Source organism: Vulpes lagopus, chromosome 8 (assembly GCF_018345385.1).
Source record: "Vulpes lagopus strain Blue_001 chromosome 8, ASM1834538v1, whole genome shotgun sequence".
NCBI lineage: Eukaryota > Metazoa > Chordata > Mammalia > Carnivora > Canidae > Vulpes > Vulpes lagopus.
Genome location: NC_054831.1, coordinates 71,350,445 through 71,366,572, shown reverse-complemented (window position 1 = coordinate 71,366,572; position 16,128 = coordinate 71,350,445). Strand labels below are relative to the sequence as shown.

General features: G+C 43.0%; 1 protein-coding gene across 4 annotated transcripts in view; it reads right to left on the bottom strand.

The window, feature by feature from the left end:
- Positions 1-11,562: 11,562 nt before the first annotated feature.
- Positions 11,563-16,128, bottom strand: part of FAM107B (family with sequence similarity 107 member B) — a 224,793-nt gene continuing 220,227 nt past the window's right edge. For 3 of the 4 annotated variants that reach the window (XM_041766453.1, XM_041766455.1, XM_041766456.1), the window contains 2 exons: positions 15,346-15,496; positions 11,563-14,342 (listed from right to left, as the gene is read on the bottom strand). In XM_041766453.1, the coding sequence (XP_041622387.1) occupies positions 14,226-14,342; positions 15,346-15,496 (268 nt within the window). In that variant the 3' untranslated portion in view covers positions 11,563-14,225. Of the gene's footprint in view, positions 14,343-15,345; positions 15,499-16,128 lie in introns of those variants that run through there. The other variant, XM_041766454.1, reaches the window with a different exon arrangement.

Here is a 16,128-nt window from a genome sequence, read left to right as displayed (position 1 = left end):
CTGTGCCTGATTTGTGAATTAAACTTTACAACAGGTCTGTATGTAGAGGGAAAGACACCATAGATGGTTTGGTGCTGTCGCGGCCTGAGGCACCCCGGAGGGTCGGGGGACGGGTCCCCCGCGGGTAGGGCCGCTACTGCATTGCCAGGGGGAGACGCGTGAGCCAGGCGGTTATGCGCTCAGGTTCACGATTCACAGGTGAACTAGGACCAGGAAAGGGGGGCGCGGGGAGCAGAGAATGAAGGCAGCCTTCCTGCGCTCGGTGAGCAACGGGCGGGGGGTGCTCACTGGGGACCTGCAGGCCGCCCCACAGGGAGGCCGGGCTGGGGGGGGGCGCCCAGGAGCAGTGAACTGGGCGGGGGGCCTGGTGCACACCGGGTCGCCCGAGGCCAAGAACAAAGATCAGGATTATAACAAAAAATTCTAAGTCCAACAGAGATAATAATAATAATAAATAATAATAATGATTAATAATAATAATTGCAATTCTAATGAAAAAGTGCGACAAGTGCTGCTGATGCACACCAGGTGGCAGCATCTCGCATCGTTTCCAGGCCATTGAGGGCAGCAAGCGCAGGCTCCTCTCAGGGGCCGCGTAGACCAAAGCAAGGGCTTGAATTTCGTTTATTTAAGCTTCTCCACTGCTCAGCACCCTAGACTAAAACGCCCTAGCAAAGAGGAGCTAATCCGAGTTGCAGAAGCCCATCGTCACCAACCTTCCTACCAACCCCGGCAGGGCCAGCGGTTTCCCTGGGCTGCCCTGCGGCTCCAGGAGCCCCCCGGTGAAGCCTGGACCCCCAGGAGCCTGTAAGTGAGGGGTTCTTCTGAGTGAAGAAGGTGTGGCCGGGAGGATGGAGCAGCAACACCACCTGCCGCCTTCCTCCCACCCCTGACTTACCGTGGAGCTGGGAGGTCCCCAGCAGGGCAGCGGGGCTCAGGCCACCCCGTTCCCTGGGCTACCTCCCTCCAGGACCTGCCATTTCATGCCAGGTATTTACTGAGCTCCTGCTGTGCCCCAGGAGTTATGCCCCAAACACCAGCCCCCCACTCCCACGTGTCTTCACCTCCAACACCATCCACCTCCACTCACACTGCTGTTCCAGATTCTTTGGGGCTCCTGTGTGGCTTCCCCAAGCCTGACCCCACATGGCCTGGCCCTGTCTCCACCCTTCCCAAACCACGAGGGATAGTGCAGACTGCTTCCAGTACTTGCCAGTGCATCAAGAGGTCTCCGCTATGCAGTAAAGCGTAAATGTGTTGTGTCTCCTCACATAATGACATGTTGGAACTTAGATCTTAACTGTTTCACTTTTTTTTTTCAATAGGCTCCATGCTCAGTGTGGAGCCCAACATGGGGTTTGACCTCATGACCCTGAGATCCAGACCTGAGCTGAGATCAAGAGTCAGATGCTTAACTGACTGAGCCACCCAGGTGCCCCTGAACTTTTTGGGATTTTAAGGGTTAATGCTAGAGGCTTTTAGAAGAGGAATCTGGGATGGGTAGGTTATGGCTTGACATCCTACCATGTGGTGGAGGGTCTTGTCTGGAAGGCCCCCTGGCCTGGGGCGTTCATTCTGTGGGCAACAGTCCTGTAACCATTCTGCCCCACACAGATCCCTGCTGACTGAGCCTGTGCTTGCTCAGACCTCAGAAACACAGCATAGAGATCCCAGCATGAAGGACAGCAACAATAATTATTAATGTTTATCAAGTGCTCTGCATGGATTAACTCCTGTCACGCTTGCAACAGCACAATGACGCATGTATATTCATTATCCCCATTTTTCAGATGAGGAAGTAGCAAGCCAAAGAATTTATTTTCCCGGGATCACAAAGCTAGAAAGTAGGGTGGGGTTAAAATCTAAACCAGCACCTGCACTCCTAACCTTTACTCTATTGCCCCTTCAATGTCTTCCAAACTCCAAAGTGACATCCAATATAAATTACATCAGGTCTTGGGTATGGACAGCAGCCCCTACCCCTTGGACACACACACACACACACACACACACACACACACACACACACACACAAGCACCCTTCTACTGAAGGCGGCCAGCCCCAAATACATCCTGGCTCCTGCTGTCAGCCAGTGAGAATTAGCCCAACAATAAGTGGCAGGCCAGGGAAAGGAAGCCACAGAGAAACAGGAATGGGCTGCTGCCTTTGGTTCGTGGCATTTTACTCTTATACAAATGTGTGTGAGCCTGTAATTGTGTTCGTGCAGGGACACAGACAAGACCATGCTACTTCCTTGTGACACCTGAATCTGAACTTGCTTCATAGAAAAATCTCTATGTCCTTTTGTGGCTCCTATATTTTCCATATCCACTTGGTCAAGGTCAACATAGGGGAGGCTCCTTACATGTTGGGAATGCTTATTTACTGGCAGAGTCTCCAGAGGGTATAGGCTCAAGAATGGGGACCCTGTTCTAGTCATTGTTTTATCTTCATGCTGGCTGGCACCCACAGTGGGCACTCAATAAATGTTAGCTGACACAAAGTAAAGTGTGAGAACACAATAGGAAGAAGAGAGAGTGGGCTCAGGAAAGAATGAGTCACCTCTGGATTCCTACCACCTGCTGCCTGGGCTGGCCACCACTCAAACCTGCCATTCCCTCATGGGGCTTCTCTGGGGCTCCCCAGGGAGGCCCCTCTCACTGCTCCCATCACAGAATAGGGGGTGGGGGTGTGTGAGCATGCGTATCACAGCCAAAAGCTACCAGGTATAAAATAAGATAGGAGGAAACTTAAACAGCAGTGCAGAAGAAGCCGGCACAGCTTGGATAAGTACGACATTGGCAAGATGCCTCCAGGTCTTGTGTAAGAAACATAAGCCATTATAGAAAATAAGGTAAAGGAATGTTGATTCATTAGAGCCTTGAGGTTCCAGGTTTGAAAAAACAAAAAAAAAAAACCTCACCTGGCTAAGTAAGTTATGATCAGCAGTTACCGTATCTCTTTGGTCTTGCTATGTTGAAAGGAGAGTCAGGAAAGAGAGTGGGAAAGACAATGAGTTGTATTGAGAAAGAGGAGAGGAGACTTATTTTTGATGACTAATAGCATCTCAATAAGGGTAAACAAATGGCTTACGTTTGAGTTTATCCAAGTCTTGATTATAGATCCAATCCCTTTGTCTGAAAAATACAATGTGGAAGAGCAGGGGCAATCATTGCATTCCACCTTGTACCTGTCAGATTATCCAGGGCCTTCTAGACTGTCCCGAGTTTCCAGTTAGCTCAATTTGTTGGCATGACCCACCCTGTGGACTCACTCAAACTTTCTGGGCTCCTGCTTCTTTGGGGGGCTTCAGAGCACTCATTACAGCTGTCATTTCTATTCATTTGTGTGATTCTTTGAAAAATAGTTGCCTCATCACTAGATTTCCAGCTCCAAAGAGGCGGGGCCTGAGTATGGTTTTGTTCAGCCTTGTGTCCCCAGCACCAAGCATTGTGATAAATGTGGACCACCAACCCCAACAGGAAACACCTGCTTTGCCAGAGCCCCATTCACTTCTCCCCCCACCCCCACCCCCGCCACTTCAGGACCAGGGGCCAGCCTGCCCCGCAGTGGTTACCAAGTATGCCACAGAAAACCCCACAGTGCCTCAGATTTCATGCAGAGAGCAAACCTCAACTCACCCACAGCCTAACCTCGAGCACCCCAGGAAGGTCTGCAGAAAGCCACCAGGACCGAGGTTACATGGCAGTACTACCATCAGGGGTGGGGGAGGCTGTGGGCTGATTGCCATTCCCCCCCCCCCATCTCTCTCCCGTTGCTGGTACTCACAAAAAAACAGGGGTTTCAAACTGTCTGGTCTTAGTTTTGGAAGAGGAGTCTGTGAAGCAGAGAGGGAGCTCAAGGATGAATAAGATTCACGTTTAATTTAAAACATTATCTGTTCTTTTTCACAGCCTCCCTCGGAGAACATTTATGTGACCATCTAATGCAGCAATAAAGCCATTTGGTTTAGCGTGTTTACTCTCTTTTCTTAATTTGCTCCTATGGTTCGCATCTTGTAGGTGTTGATGTGGCATTTTATTTAATGCATGTTATTATTTATTACATCTCAGGCAATGCCTTATCTCTGAACAAGATTATAAACTGCCCCAGGGTTGGAACCAGCTCCTAGCAAGGTATCTGGTAAATGTATTTGGTAAGTAATTTTAGCTGATTGATCTGGCTGCTTATCTTTGGGAAATGGAAATCATTAAGGAAGGAAAGAAGAATGAGAAGAAAGAGAACACACAGGAACAGCTGTCTCCAGATAACAAGAGCTCTAACTCAGCAAATTAAAGCCAACTTGCAGTAGCCAGAGAATCGCCTTTGCTCATTGGAGTTGACACAGTTCTCGTTAAGGCCCTGAGGTGGCCATTAGCTCCAGAGAGCCTACCTACGAAGCCCGATAGTGGCTCACAGTTCCTTGTGTAAGATTCTGGACTCTTGCTTAGCAGCAGATGTTTTAATCATGCTGCTTCCCTCCTTGTTGGCACTTGGCTGACACAGGTGCAATGGTTTCCCAGAATCTCTCGAATGGCCATCTACAAATGACCAAGGAGGTCCCCAGGAGCATGCACCTCAAGCCTCGATGATGAAGTCAGAACGGGTAACACTGCCATTTATGTTCTTTCTGGTAAGTTCCATTCTCAGCCCACCTCTATCCCACCTCTGCCTACTGGGCCTCCATACAAGGCCAGGCATCATCATTCTTCCATCCTTGGCAGGCTCCTTTGCCCAAGTTTAAATCTTAAGCAGCATCCAGGAGCAGAAAGAGAAAGGAAAGTGTTCTGAGTAATATGATGAAGGCTCCATCTGGAATCAAGGAAGAAGGTGAACAGAAGTTTCACCATCATCCGAGAGCGAATGTGTGCCAGGAAGACCTTGATGGGTCAACTAAGAGTTCCCCCAAGGCCCTGTGTGCACCTTGTGCCAGAACTTCATTACCAAACCACATTTCCTCACATTGCCAGGAACCCTGGCCTCATCCAATAAAAATAATAGGAGGAAAAATGTAGTTAATCTTGGAACCATATTACCTTAAATCCCGGTGGCAGGGCAAAAATGTAAAGGGCGGAGTTGTTTTCATGGCAAAGCCTAAAGCTGATCCCTCACAGGGAGCCCTGGCTCACGTCTCTGTTCTGTCCTTACCGGGACGGAAGCCTAAGCTTCTCTTTATTCCTTACCTGGACCCTTTTTCTCTTGGACTCTCCATCAATTACAGGTCTGCTTAAAATAATTGGATTCCTGACAGTTTCTTACAACAGATTCACTTTTACTCTGCTATTTTGGAACACTGAAATCATTGTGCTGTGAGTTCTCAGCACACCTGTGCTCTGCATGTGCACAATCACGAAAGGAATAGCATGGAGATCCTTGGGCTCAGTGGTTTAGCACCTGCCTTCGGCCCAGGGCGTGATCCTGGAGTCCTGGGATCGAGTTCCGCATCGGGCTCCCTGGATGGAGGCTGCTTCTCCCTCTGCCTGTGTCTCTGCCTCTCTCTTTTTCTGTGTCTCTCATGAATAAATAAATAAAATCTTAAAAAAAAAAAAAAAGAAAAAACAGGAAAGGAATAGCGTTTAAACTGGAAGAGAGAATTTTGTATGAAGCAGACATTTTCCAACTTTTTTCTTTGCTTTTTAATACCCTTTTTTAAAAAGATTTATTTATTTTGCAGAGAGAGAGAGAGAGAGCATGAGCAGGTGGGGCAGAAGGAGAGGGAGAGAGAATCCCAAGCAGATTCTGCGCTGAGCAGGGAACCCAGTGCAGGGCTTGATCTCATGACCCTGAGTCACGACGGGAGCCGAAATCAAGAGTTAGACACTCAACTGACTGCACCACCCAGGCACTCCTGCTACTTATGGCTATTTATTTATTTATTTGAGTTCAATTTGCCAACATATAGCATAACACCCAGTGCTCATCCCATCAAGTGACTTATGGCCTTTTAAATAGTCATTGATGAACACATTTTTATTGCACAAAAATATACATGGCAGCAGCCTTTTATTTCTGGCCACAATTCCCTCCCTTTCCCCACTGTTGACATGATCAATAAACTCCCGGTCCTATCTGTAAGCATTTACATGGCTATATGGCTATATATATATATTTTTTTAATTTTTTTCATGTCAATGAGATTATACTTTGTGTCGTTCCTCAGCTTGCTGTTTTGTATAACAGGATAGTTTCAGTCTTATTTCTATATATGTAGCATAATATAATAGGTCCATAATAGCAAATAGAGATGTATTATTATACTTAATTTAGTAAGCTACTATTGTATAGTTGGGTTGTTCTCCTGAGAAATGACCAACAACCTTTGTGTGTATAGATATTCCTGAAGGCCAAATTCCTAGAGCTGTAATTGTGTGTCACACGATATGTATGAATTAAAAAGCTTTACTGATGTATTACATACCATAAAAGTTTACGTGGGTATTACTATATTTATATTAATGATCATTAGCATATATAAAGTGTTGTGCCACCAGCACCACGATTTTATTTTAAATCATTTCCATCACCCCCAAAAAGGCACTTTATGCCCATTTGCAGTGGCTCCCCAACCCATCATACCTGCCCCCTGCCCTAGACAACCACTACTGTACTTCCTTTCTCTCTTCTGGACATTGGATATAAATGTAACCATACACTATGTGGTCCTTGGTATTTGCCTTTTTTTTACTTAGCATGATGTTTTTGAGGTTTATCCATGTATCAGTATTTCGCTCCTTTTTATTGCTCAGTAATATTCCACTGTAGGGATACAGCAACCTGTTGCTTATCCACCAAATGGCTGATAGACATTTGGGTCATTTCCACTTTTTAGCCACTATGAATAATGTTGCTCCAAAATGTGTGCAAGACTCTGTTTTGGGGGTATATACTTAGAAGCAGAATTGCTGAGTCATAATAAATCTATGTTTGACATCCTAAGAAACTCCCAGGCTTTTCCAAAGTGGCTGTACCATGTTATATTCTCACCAGTCTCCTATCAATACCTCTTTGTCTTTTTGATCATCTTCATTCCAGAGGGTGTGAAGGTGTGTGTGTTTCAAAGTTGGGTTTACCAACTTGCACTCCCACCAAAGGTGTCTATGTAATAGTACCTATTTCTCCACATCCTCACCAATAATAGCTATTATCAATCTATTTAAGTTTTGCTCTATGAATATTTGCATAAGATTACCTCATCTTAATTTGCCTTTTGCTGATACTAGTGACATTGAGCATCTCTCCACATATTGATGGGCCATTTGTATTTTTCCTTCTGCGAACTGCCTGTTACATATGTTCTTTTTTATTGGATTGATATAGACATTTTATGATGTAGACATGTATGTAAGACATGTATGCAATGTAGGTATTATTCATTTGCTGCTATACATGTAGATCTTACTTTCCTTTTAACCTTTAAAAATTTTTTTGTGCAAAAACACTTAATTTTCACCAGTTCTATCTGCCAGTTTTCTTCATTATAGATTTTGAATTAGATGTCTTGTTTAGGAAAGCCCCTCCTGTTCCCAGGATTATAAAAATATTCCATTATACTTTCTTCTAATACTTCTATAGTTTTATTTTTATGTGAACACTTTAATAAATTTGGCAGTCAGTCTCACACATGGTGTTAGGTAGAGGAATATGTATTTGGTTAGATCCAGTGGCCCCAAAACTTTTCACTGAATTGTACACCCTTTCCTAACTGATGTGAAATAAAATTCTACCTCAATCATAAAGTAACTTCAATATATAAATGAGTCTCTTTCTGGGCTTTCTATTCCATTCCATTGAGTGTCTACTCTGGGCCAATATCAGCCCAATTAAATTACTGTTGCTTACAAGTATGTTTTAATACCTAGGCAGGCAGGTCCCCTTTCATAATTTTTTTTAAGATTTTATTTATTTAATATTTATTTAAACATTTTATTTGAGAGAGAGAGAGAGAGCAGGAATGAGCATGAATGGTGGGGAGGGGCAGAGCAAAAGGAGGAACAGACTCTCCACTAAGCAGAGTAAGCCTGATGTGGGGCTCGATCCTCCAACCCTGACATCAGGACTTGAGCAGAAGGCAGATGTTTAACTGACTGACCACCCAGGTGTGCCCACCCGCCTCTTCATATTCTTACATTAAAGGAAAAGATCTCTGTAAATCTAAGTGTAATGAAAAAGTTTCTGGTTCAATGAGACTCATGCTGTAAGAAACATAGGACAGAACCACCTAAAGGATTAAAATGGAAAACCCAAGGTGATTTCACATCCTGTAGCTCTAACACTACTAAACATGCAGGAGCACTTTTGTCCACTAACTCCCCTCTGCACCCCCTCATGCCAGACAGTGATCCCCATTTCCATTCTCCATCAGAGGAACCAGGACTCCTTGAAAGGCACATATATGTTTTAGGTCAGGAAAAAAAATTAGGATGGTCTGAAACATCCTATCGTTGTAACAAAGTAAGGATGCTTTCCTGCTAGGATCAGTATTTCATAAAACTCCAAAAACACAGGAGTAACCTTGGGGCTTCCACTAGCCAAGTTATAAAATTCTGAGCATCCAAGAAAAGGAAATGGAAATGGAAATGGTTAAGAAGCTGAATCTACAAAAGGCCAGATTCGTGATACCCAAAACAGAAAAATGAATTTTAATACAAAATAAGAATGGAGGGATCCCTGGGTGGCTCAGTGGTTTGGCGTCTTGCCTTCGGCTCAGGGCATGATCCTGGGGTCCTGGGATCGAGTTGCACATCAGGCTCCCTGCATAGAGCCTGCTTCTCCCTCTGCCTGTGTCTGCCTCTGTCTCTCATGAATAATAAAATAAAATCTTTAAAAACAAGACAAAATAAGGATGGATACACTTAAGGAATTATTTCTATATGAGTATTTTGTTCTAAGAATACGTATTTTCATAAAGCAAGGGCATGTGCTTATTTCTAGCTATCTATACAGGAAAAAAGAAAAAGTAGCACAAGAAGAAGGAATACTGATCATCATCAGTGGTCACATCACATATATGGAACAAACAGAAACGGAGTCACTGATTAGACCCAGTAACAAATTGAAATGGACATGACAGCACGCCCAAGATAATAGGCAGATATGTCTCAAAGAATTTGCCTCACAGACCTAATGATTCTTTAGACAAAATCTCAACATGATTCTACTAATTAAACTCAATATAATCCTACTGAGCCTACATGATATTGATAAGGCGCATCTAATTTTCAATAATGCTAATAGACAAGATCAATGTATCCTAAAGGCAGGACAAGTTACGCAATGCTGGCCATGCAAGGGTAAAGAATACTTCATTTCTGGTAAAGACACCAAGTTCCAAAAATTTAAAGTAATATATATGTTAAGATAGTAAAAAATCCCATGACAAAGCAAGTAAGAATTAATTATAAAAAGACTTAATCCACAGCTCATGGTTGAATCAACTTGCACTGTGTGGCCAGGCTCCGTGCCCTTAGATGACGTTCTCGGCCTGAGGAATTCCTTTTCTTTTAGGCTTGGTGTAAGATTCCTACAAGCCCAGGCAATAGAGTGAGTTATGACTAAATCCCTAGGAAGATAGGAAAGTAAATACAGCCATAAAAGTAGGAAAGCATTTCTAAAGTAACACATTTTTTAACATAAAGCTCAAAAGTTGACTTTAAAGTAGTTTATGTAAGTTAGTTTTAATAATGTATTAACCATTGTATTCAAGTATAATGGCTTTGTGTCGACCTGACCTAGCCACAGGGTACCCAGAGTGAACATAATTTCTAGGTGTGTCCATGAGAGTGTTTCCAGAGGAGACTGGCATTTGGATCAGTGGGTTCAATCAGTAAGCTGCTCTCCCCAGGATGGGAGGTGCCTCAACCAATTCCTCATAAGCCTATCTAGCAAGCTACCTACCTATCAATCAATCCATCCATCAATCCAATCTTTCACTAAACCTTTCTTATTTCTCCTTGGTTCTGTTTCTCTAGAGAACCCGACCTGACAGGACAAGTGTGGTTCATATCCTGTTTGAGTTTTTGAAAGGTAAAAAATAACCAGGCATACTAAATCTGCAGCTTAAGAGGTTTAAGATGATTTAACTAGTTTAAATTCACAATAAATGCTTAAATGTCCAAGGAAAACATGTTTCCTTCTTTCCTTCCTTAATAATCCAGTCACAAAGCCACCAGGCAGGGCCAGAGTGGGGATGGCGCTGAGCAAAGGCAGGAGGCAGGTTACTTACTGTGAAAAGGAGGAGGCTTTCAATGCTAGAGAAAGGAGCCACAATTATGGAAACTGGAAAGTGAGAAAGTACTACTAGGTTAGACTAGAGAATATTAATATGAACTCATGATTTTCAACAACTGGAGATATAAACCTATCAATGCAAATGTGCAGAAAGATACTTACACTGACACATACAAACATATTCCCTAACCTTTAGGGGTCTGGGAGCCTCAACATCCCAGCAGCAATCAGCACACTCTTTCTTAGTAAATAACCAAGGGTCCTTATTACCAGACTCTAGCTGGTCATTACCACCTTGCTAGGACATCTAGGAACAAGTGGGAAGACATTCAAAACATCCCTAGTTCATCATCATCAGACTGCATCTTCTCAAGAGCAAACAGAAAGGAAGAAATTGTAATTGTGAGGCTACCTCATGGAAGATTTTATTTACCCTAAGACCTTAGAAAGAAAACACTTCGCTTCTCATTATACTAGTAAATGTAAGCCTGGCAGTTTTAGTCTAAGAGTTTTTCCCTGCACTTGGCATTTTAAATGTTATCAAAGACTTTAATTGCCCTCTCTTTTCAAATCTAGGAGTATTACTCTAAGTAACAAACAAGCACAGCGTGGCTTGGAGCCACAGCCTCAGAACTGCCCCCCTGGGGAAACTGGCTGCTTGCAGCCCAAGAATGCAACTATAGCTCAGATCATCTTGGAGCCCATCTTGGGCACTGGCCTTTAGAACTCATGGCAAACCCTAAGAGGTAGGAGACCTGCGCTGCCCTGAGTAGATGTGATTATCAAAATGGAGTCCAAAAACACCAGGAGCTGGGTAATCAAATGGAGTAGTAATTAGGGGTTAGAAAATAAAGGCAGAGAGAGACCAAAACCTCTGAACCACTTTAACTAATAGTACAATGTAATCAATGTGTACAGTTTCCCAAAGTAACTTTTTGAGGCTATGGTTCATTTCCCTTAATAAGTAGAATAATCTCATGGTCACAGTTCAGGTATGTCACACGTTCTAGGTCACAGCATTAAAAAATGGCCCCTACCAAAATATACCTCCCACTGTCCTCCCCAGCCCTGAAGATTCAGAATACTTTGAAGGAATGGCAGTGGCTGCTAAAATACCACATTCTTTATGCAAAAAGTAGATGATCTCTAAGCATGAATTTGACACAGTGAATTGTCAGCCTGAAACAAGGCAGAGGTAACTGATTTGGGGCGGGGAGGGGGTGGCGGTCACCAAAGGGAGACCCTAAAAGCACCTTCTCTGCTCCTTGAGCTGAACACAGCACCCCCACCTGTAGCGCCAGACATCCATCACCAACAGATCAGACAAACACAGCTTCATGGTCCAAGCATGTGGTGATTTTTATTAAGAATAACTTTGGTTCTAAGAATTCCACCCTCAATTCTGTAATACTTTCCATTAAAAACAATTGTACAAGAGCAAATACAAAAAATATTAAATTATGAAAACAAATCCATTAAGGCTCCCTTTATATATATTATATACACTCAAACAAGTCAAGATTTTTCGGAGTAGAAGAATAAAGTCAACTGTTTGCTGTAGCTTAGAAAGCAATGCTACTTTACTACCAGGAGACTATAAAACAGTGAACTATTTTAAGAAAACCACAGAGTGGAAAAATGGAGCCATTCTTTGTCAAAAAGTGGCTCACAGCACAAAACTGCTCAGATGTTCACGAGCCCTAGGAGTTTGGACTGTACAGTATCAATGTGTGGAGCGGAGACGGGCGCCCTGAAGCTCAGGCCTGTGAGCCGAGCAGAGCAGACAACTTCGCAGAGCTTCTCTACCTGTACATTCCACTGTCCGGTCCCGAGACATCACTTCACACTATTTACAAGTCTTTTGGCCAGACTTTGTACTACTCACTACATGTCACTGTGCAGTCTGGGGAGTGTGATTGGGAGGGAAATGCTTTTATAATTTTTCTTCCCGGTGAAGATGAATTCTAGGTGAATCATGGTACCGGGGCCTGTCAGCGCCCTTGAGAATGTTATCAAGCAGCAGAACTGCTTCAAGGGCACAGGACTTAAGATCCAACATCCAGTCGGGTGAAAGGCTATGACCAGTCCTGAATCCTCACCTCGCAAATCTCATCATGAGTCCAGATGCACAAAGAAAGCATTCCAGTCAATGTGCTATCAGAATGTATTTTCAAGCTGATCATTTAAGACTTTCTTCTTGCAAAAGCTAGAAGGATGGAAAAATAGTTACCGTTCCATCCTTCGAAAGCAAACTATCATAGAGCAACATTTTATCTTAACCATCTCATATTCTCTTCAGAGATATTTACTGAGAAGTCAGGTGTGACTGACGTGTCCTCTGACTAGCAGTATATTGTCATCGTGTTTACCTTTATCTGGTTCACATGAGGATTGAATATGAGCCTGTTGACTGAAAACTAAAGCATTCCCATAGAAAGCTAATTTCTACAATGCTTATTAGGATTAAAAGCTCAGGATCCAGTTTCCTATGGAGCCTTTAAAGGAAGTTTAAGACGACTCTTCAATGTGAGAGTGACTGGCCCAATCACCTCAATGGAAACACACAGAATCCTCCTCAATTCCTCCGATCACCTCATGTAGAATATACCCCTGCCCAGACCAGCATTAAAAAAAAAAACCAAAACAAACAAAAAAAACCACTCTGGATCAGGACTTTGCTGCTGGACTGGGACTTCACTTTGGACCGCGAGCTGGCTAGCGTGCAGATGCCAGGCAGCCTCTCCCCTTCACCTCAGCACTTCCTGAGATGCAGTACAGTAGTCGTCACCGCCAACAGAGCGGTGAGCAATCTTTCTTCACAAGAAAAAAAAAAAAAAAGCAAAGCAGTATGTGATCCTTAATCTGGTTTTCAAAACTTGGGATTCTAATGAAAATCAAAATGTACAAATGCTACTACCACCGACCTTTCAGCTCGGCCTCCTGGAGACCAGCCTACGTTTGTTTCACATTAAAATACCCAAAGAAGTCCTCCTTGCCCAGCTTCCCATGGGAGCTTTCCCCACCCTGTTCTCAAAGATCTGGATCCTCTACTTTTGACACTGAAGCTGCGTTACACGGACTCATTTTTCTTCTCTGAAGGATCAGGAGATTGTTTCATGTATAAAAGGACTAGCTCAGCAAGAAACTGAAAAAGCAAACAAAATTCTTACCAGTTATCAAAACAATAAATGGATTTATATGATGTGCCTTCTCTGAACTGGAATAATCACTGTGGAGCATTCTAGTATCAGAGAACCAAAAGGAATTAAAATAAGATCAAGATTTATGTGGGTTTTTTTTTTTTCCTATCTTTTACATATATTTGTTTCCGAATTTTTATGTATTTTTTTTTCCTCCATATTTTTAAAACTTCTCACCCTCTTCCTAAATCTTAATGCCAACTAAGGTTAACAGCTGTGCTCAACATTAACACTGTCAGGTGTCGATCTAACACAGGTGAAAGCATAACCAAACAAGAAAATTCTAATTCACAAAAGGAAATTTACAAATACTGGATGTAACAGATCAAACACCTTCCTATGTGATTTAAATTATCTAACAGATAACTAAAGGAGAAACAAAACACATTTTCTTTAGATTTAAAAGAAAAAAGGCTCTGTGCCCCATTAAACCTGGACTGGAAGAAAAACCAGGTAGTGCAACTCTCAAGAATTTATTCCAATGTCCTCTTTCTGTTCTGCTTTGTGGTGTTTGTGTTTTTGTTTTATGTCTTACGAACACAGGTTCATTTATCCCAACTTAAGTGCTGGTCAACGTCCTTCGTTTGGTGAATAGGAACTGCAACCATCACAGATCATTTATCCGCCTAGATTGTAGGAAAATCAAAGCCAAATCTTTTTTAAAGTAACAATTCTCTGCTGGCTGGGGTTCTCTCCAGGGGCTCTGGCCCTGAGATTAAGTGTCGAGGAGGCGCCTGCTCACAGCTTCCCCACGGAGTGAGTGGGTGTGGCGCATGCGTGGTCTCTGTCGCCAGGGCCTAGGACTCCTGCACTTGTGCCACTTCTTGGCCTGTTCTTCTGAGATTGCCTTTAACCTTCACAAACTCGGGGGCATTTTCTTGTTCTTCTTGCAATTTCTGCTTCTCAAGTTCTTGCTAAATGAAATTCAGAAACAGGAAAATTATTCACATACTGAGAGGCTTTGCAAATATTCCTCCTCTTTCCAAAGTCCCTAACACCTTCTATTTCCCAGTGGGAGAAAGTTTCCCCTGGTCTCCACCTCACATGTATATAAAAGGGCATATGTGTACAGGCCCTGGAGTCATCCTGTGCAGGAGCAGCAGCTCCTTGGCTGGTACTACCAGCAATGCCAGAGATGATGAGAACCCAACATCAAGGCTAACCAAACAAGATCCTGAGACCAGGGCACAGTTGACTCTGCATGTAATCTCAGTGAAGTTCAATTTCTTGTGCTCCTCCCAATGCTCTGTTGTGAGTTCAGTGATATTCCCCAGTCTGGGCTTTGCTTCCTGAATCTAGGTCCTCAGCAGAATCTTTGTCTTTACTTTGAATGTATTTTAGCCCCTTTGCTGACACTGTGGCTCACATTTTCCTTTTGTGCAAAAAACATTTACATCGCCTATGCCTGGCAAATTCGGCTTGTTCCAATATCCTTATTTCTCAGGACAAAAACAATAACATTTGAGATGAGTCAAACACAGACAAATACTGCATGATCTCTCTCATAGGTAGACTCTAAAGATAACCACTAAAACTGTAAAGGAGAGTAAAGTGGTGGCTTCCAGGGGCTGGGGAAATGGGAGAGAGATTGTTTAAGGGTATGTACTTACAACCAGTAGCTATAGAAGTCCTGGAGACCTGATACACACAGTACAGTTTTGTTGGCTGCAATCAACAAAACTCTACTATGAACATTCAACTTGCTAAGTGACTGGATCTCAACTGTTGCCAGCACCACAAGAAAGGGTATCTATGTGATGTGATAGAGGGGCTAGCTAAGCTTCAGGGGCAGACATACAACAACATAAATGTGCCAATTCAACATGCTGCATGCCTTAAACTTATACAATACTTGATATATATGTCAAATATAACTCATTAAAGGAAAAAGACAATCTTCATCCCCAGTACTCTCACCTGTTCCAGCTTCTGCTGCCGTTTTAATAGTTCTATTTCCAAGTCAGATTTCTTCTTCTGTGCTTCTTCTTCTTTCTGTTTTATTACTTGATCTCGTTTTCTCTTTTCCATCACCTTCTGCAGTTCCGGCTTGTTCTGAGGGGCAAGACCCCTGCAAAAAATAACAAAAAAATAACAACAAAACCTAAAAAAAAAAGGGTTTTAATCTAATGGACACATCCTTCATAAACAGAAACTTAATTTAAGGTGTCAGCCACAGAATATGAGTCTACCAAGTTAACATTACTATGATGCCTGCTACCAGTTAGTCAATACTGGTGGTATGAGAAATTCAAACACGAAAAAAAGGGCAAGAACAACTTCCAGGAGTTAGAAAAATCCACTCACTCAATAAAAATGTATTAAGCACCCACTATGTGCCAGATACTAGCCTATGCAAAGGTTTAGAGTGGGGAAGGTTGGAATAGCATGCTCATTCAATCACTCAATCACGATCACTCATGATAATGGAGACGACGGAGATGAAGACAATGGAGATAGCGGAGATGGAGAAGATAAAGATGAGGGATGCCAGGGTAGCTTAGCAGTTGAGCGTCTGCCTTTGGCTCAGGGTGTGATCCCAGAGTTCCGAGATCGAGTCCCACATAGGGCTGCCTGCGTGGAGCCTGCTTCTCCCTCTGCCAGGGTCTTGTCTTTCTATCTCTCATGAATAAATAAATAAAATCTTAAAAAAAAAAATGACAGAGATGAAGACAATGGAGATAGTGAAGAAGAAAATGATAG